The sequence below is a fragment of the Grammomys surdaster genome, unplaced genomic scaffold (assembly GCF_004785775.1).
Source record: "Grammomys surdaster isolate TR1022 unplaced genomic scaffold, NIH_TR_1.0 654, whole genome shotgun sequence".
NCBI classification, from domain to species: domain Eukaryota; kingdom Metazoa; phylum Chordata; class Mammalia; order Rodentia; family Muridae; genus Grammomys; species Grammomys surdaster.
The window spans coordinates 85,787-91,026 of NW_021605073.1; the positions used below are offsets into that span (position 1 = coordinate 85,787).

Here is a 5,240-nt window from a genome sequence, read left to right on the forward strand (position 1 = left end):
AGAGAGAGAGAGAGAGAGAGAGAGAGAGAGAGAGAGAGAGAGAGAGAGAGAGACTAAAATTTAAATGTAAAAAGATGAGTAGATATTAGCTAAACCAAGGTACTTGGGTATAGGCCATTCTAAGCAGAAGTCCCTGATCAAAGGAACATAAGAAAAAGATAGGCAGAGTATATAGTGAAAATCCTAGCAAGTTTGTATTTCTGACATATGAATTATGAAGCAATGGTGCTAAAATGATGATTATGTTTTAGGATTCTGTATTATGATATAGAAACAGTACAAATTACTCTAATGAGTAAAGACACATTCTCTATATAGCCTTGAAAGTAGCTTCACCATTATCTAGCTGTGTGATTTCCTTTTAGAATTTTTTACTAATGATTGCTTACTTCATAGAGTAATTTTTGGCACAGAGTTAAATCATGTAGCATACTTAGAGCATCAATAAATATTGACTGTTTATACTATTCTTATTAATTGTTATAGTGGTGCAATAAAATGTCATTCTAGAAGCTTGTATGAACATTATTTTTTGAAAAATGAATACAAGAAAATGGGAATGCATAGAAATTCATGCCCTTTAGCAGCTCCCATGGACACTTGTTGGAACCTTTGTGATATGGCCCTACATAATGGTTTTAGTGAAATAATATTCTTTATAGATTTTTTTTGAGACTGGTCAAATGTCAACTCCCTATTTGTACTTCTTGCAAATTTCCTTACCATGAAGCTACATGAAAGGTAAGTTCTCACATGATTTAGCAAATCTTTGATGGTGTAGTCTTTAGAGAATGACTTAGAAACCATCGTCTAAGAAGATAAGCTGCAGAAGTAGAAGCCAGATAATTCTCATAAAAGGATTGAAAATAGCACTAGTATGAATCCAACAAGAGAAACCTTCTCACAGGTACAGTTATAGTCCATGACTCGGGTTTGTGCCCTCAATACCCGAGTATATTGAATGAAATTAGCAGACCATGGGATTTGTGAAAGGCTATGAAAGGGCAATAGATTCAGTTATCCTATACTTATTTAGGTATACAGTTCCAATGACTCTGTAAATGTCAATTCCCATATCTGTGACTTTGGGTTAATGCTTTGTACCATGTTATCTTGCAGAGCTATCAAAACATCATTTGTGATCAACAGTGAGAAAAGACTTGGAAAAATCTGAAAGTAGTTTTTCCTAAGAAAATGATCTTCTTAGTTACTCTTTTGAGCTTTGTCCCAGAAAGCTGTGGCTTCTCTGACCAGTGAAGTACCAGTGTCCTCGTGTCAGTCCTTCCAGCAGGCCTACTGATAGATTGCACTGGAGAGGAGACATTTTGGATTAAATAGTGTCCCAGCAATAGCTTTGCAAATTTCCAGACAGACTTTTATCTGTTTGGAAGTTTACTTTCATCCATTTCTTCAGTAAAGATGGATGTAAAGGTAAAAAATCGGGACTTCTGGTATAGTCTCCATGGCCAAGTCCCCGGGATGCTGGACTGGGACATGGGGAATGAATTTTTCCTCCCTTGTACCGTGGATCAGTGTTCTTTCGCTGAGCAGAGTCTCGCCAAATATAAAATCCAACTGACAAAACCACCTGCACTGCCTCAGGAAAAGAAATTCAGTTTTGATGATGATGGTCCTTCCACTGAACCCAGCTTGTGGATGTGGGTGAATCCCAACATTGTGAGCCCTGTCAACAGCAAGGAGGCTCCAAATCCCGTTCATAAAGTTCTGCCAAGTGCACCATTCCCACAGACTGGCGAGTTTGACTGCTTAGAGACCCAGAGAGTGGTACAATCCCTGTCTGTTCTCCACACTGAGCATCATCAGCAACAGAAGCTGCCCGTTTACTCCACTGACCCTGACTTCATAGAAGAGGAGACTAAGGAACAGGAATGCACATCCTCTAAGAAATACTCCAAGAAGCACACAGTATGCCATGGCCCCCACCGGGAGAGGGAGTCTTGGCCACGCCCTCCCCTCAACTACAGCCATTTAGTTGCTCTAGCATTAAAAAGCAGCCCTTCCTGTGGCCTCAATGTGCAACAGATCTACAATTTTACTCGACAACATTTCCCCTATTTCCGGACAGCACCAGAGGGCTGGAAAAACACCATTCGACACAACCTCTGCTCTTTGACCTGCTTTGAAAAGGTGCCAGTCGACCTTGAAGATGAGCTAGATGGAAAACCTCGCTCTTTCCTCTGGAAGCTCACTGATGAAGGAAACCGATTCTTTCAGGAGGACACCCGTGTCTTGGCCTATGCTCGAAGGGAGAGCATCAAACAGAGCATGCGCCAACCAGAGCTGATAGACCTCCTCTTTCATCTTTAATGTTTTTTTCTTTTCTTGTGTGTGTGTGTGGTGTGTATAAGTGTGTGTATGCATGCTTGTATGTGTGTGGGCATACATGTGCACATGTGTGTGGAGGCTCCAAGGTTGACATTAAGATTTTTCCCTCCATTGCTCTTCCACCTCATTCTTTGAGGCAGGGTCTTTCAGTGAAACCCAGAGCTCATAGATACTGTGAGTCTCACTAGCCAGCTTGCTCCCAGGATCCCCAGTCTGTGCATGCATTCCAAGGCTGAGATTGTAGGCAGGTCCTCATGCCCACCTCGTTTGGTTCTGGGGATCTGAATGCAGGTCCTCTTGCTTGCATGGCAGGCACTTTAACTGCTGAGCCATCTCCCCAGCCTCTTTCATTTTTGAAAGACAACTGTCCACTTTCTGGAACACTGCCCTGCTTACCGTGCTGAACTAACTTTTACTCATCCATAATCCTACTCTGGTTGGCACCAAGCCTGTCTTTAGCCACTGTTAAGTAGTCAGAGGTGACTACAGGGGAGGCAGAGATTAAATCCAGATGTAGAATGATAGAAATTTATACAACAGCTGTAACTGTTCTACACTTTGAACAGAGGTAGAATGTCTTAGGAACCATGGCAAGCAATCTAAGAATAGACGAGTATGTTACATCTATTGGAGCAAATTGTGAAATATAAAGGATGAATATGAAATAAACCCAGGATATGGACAACCTCTGCTGCCATGTGAAGGTATATGTATATAAAATGAACTAGGCTTGGTGTTTGAAGTATGGAGACTCAAATATCCCCCTCTACCATTCATCATTTGCATCTTCTTTTGAAATGACCCATTGTATCCATCAGGGCCTCACTCTTCTCTCTAGTCTTACTTAGACTTAACAGCTTTGTTCTATTGCTATCCAGTTCCAGCAGTGACAAATGCAGGCAGCTGTTATTTGTTTGAATATTGAAAGTCCTTAAATTGATTGTGTATTAACCCTAAGCTTTTTGATGTCAATGCATTGGTGCTCACTTGTGTTTTTCACCAAATGTTATTTGAGGAACTGTAAGGTCCATCTTTAGGTGTTAAAAGATAGAAAGCAAACATATATTTGTGAGGCATCGATATTTATGTGTGATAAAACAGAGGTGTGAAGTTGCCATGGAAATGGGAAGACATCCTTCTTGGAAATAGGAAAGCATTAAAAACAAAGTGCCTTTTGAGCTAGATTTGAAGAACAAATAGGAATTTGCTGAGCACATAAACTGAGAAGAAACACTATAAGGAGAACAGTGTGAATAGCATTAACCAAGTGTTTGGTGCATTCTGGGAAGACAGCTACACTAGGAGCAGGAGCCACTATAAGAAAGGTAACCAAACTGCTTTTAAGTTGTGCTTAAATGTTAACTAAGAGACATAGTTTGTGCATTGCTAGAAAGCACAAACAAAATACCAACATAACAAATGTTTCAGCCTTTGGCTTTCTAATTTTAAAATGTATTTTTTTCGTAGGCACTAAGTTCATGAAGTGTAAACATAGTTTTTGCCTTTTGTCTTAATACATTTTTAAATGTATACAAACACTTAGAAAATAGCTTTTAAGTATGTGTTTATTTGCCAAGCATCCAATGAAAGTATAATATCTAGACCATACAAAAGCAGCTAATTTGATATGATTACAAGAGAGACCTTACTTTTTAATGGCTTGCTACAGCAGAAACAAAACTGTTTAGGTTTATTTGCGAAGGCTGCATAATCCAGGAAAATCTTTTCCAAAAGTAATTGTAAATGTCACTTCTGTATCATAGTTACTTTGAAAATGTTGACAAACCAGTCTGGAATTAATAAAATTTTCTACCTAATACAGTTGATGTTTATTTCTTGGTTTTCAAAAAAATTAACTGTAAAACTCAGAAGACTATTTTTTTAAGTATAAACTTGATTCCTAATGTATCTATTCTGTAATTTTCACAAATGGCATTCTTCATATACACTCTGTACATTTCTTAACAAGGGAAACTTTCATTTTCAGAACACAACCATGCTGTGTATGTGTAACCTGACAGTTTTGGGCTTTTCATCTCTGGAGCTGTTCTGTTCCTTCCTCCTGCTCTAGTTCCACAAAGGAAGCAGTAAGTAGTCACTGCACTTCTTCACTCGTCTCTGGTGATTCAGGGATCACTGCGCCTGTGTTATTAATCCAAGCCTTTTGAAGTTAAAAAAGAATGGAAAAAAGATACAGGGTTCTCATAGGATTATGTCCTAAACAAATGTAATCTGTAGTTTTCCTTTGCTTCAAATTTAAGAACCACTTGTGTGGGGGGTAGGAAGAAGGGCGGGCACTCATGTGTGGGAGTACATGTGCCCATGCATATGGATGCCTGAGGTTGATATCAGAAATCATCCTCAATCACTCCCTCACCTTATACACTGAGCTATAGTCTCTTAGTCAAATCCAGAGATCACAAATTGGGCTAGCCTTGCCTGTTAGCTTTCTCTGGGAATTCCCTTCCCTTTCTCCAGCTTCTGAGGCTGGAATTATAAGCAGGCTCTACATCCATCTTGCGTTTAGGTAAGTTTCTGGGGATTCGAACTCTGGGCTTAGCCCTGACTGTATCAGCAAGTGCTTTAACAAATCTGGCTCAGTAAGAGTGACTGTGAACCAAGCCCACTTTGCACCATGCACTGCAGTGTATGTATGATGAAACACAGCAGGGATGACACCTACCTAAGCTAGGAGGTAAGGTTTGCCTAGGGGGCACAGCAACTGCATGTATACCTATGTAATTACCAAGACTAAATGCAGGTGCCCATGAGACTTTCCCCATCCCTCCTCACTATGCTATGTTCAGGGGCCCCATATGGGTAGGGTGACAGGGAATTTCATGGTTTCCATTGCTTCCTTGACCAGAAGGGCATGCTGAGGGGACCTTGAGCAC

At 40.2% G+C, this 5,240-nt stretch overlaps 1 protein-coding gene across 1 annotated transcript in view; it reads left to right on the plus strand.

Moving 5' to 3' along the window:
* Foxr2 (forkhead box R2) overlaps positions 1-4,160 on the plus strand; it is a 14,223-nt gene extending 10,063 nt beyond the window's left edge. The window contains exon 4 of the mRNA XM_028781994.1: positions 1,120-4,160. Within this exon, the coding sequence (XP_028637827.1) occupies positions 1,420-2,328 (909 nt within the window). The 5' untranslated portion in view covers positions 1,120-1,419 and the 3' untranslated portion in view covers positions 2,329-4,160. The remainder of the gene's footprint in view (positions 1-1,119) is intronic.
* Positions 4,161-5,240: the final 1,080 nt, after the last annotated feature.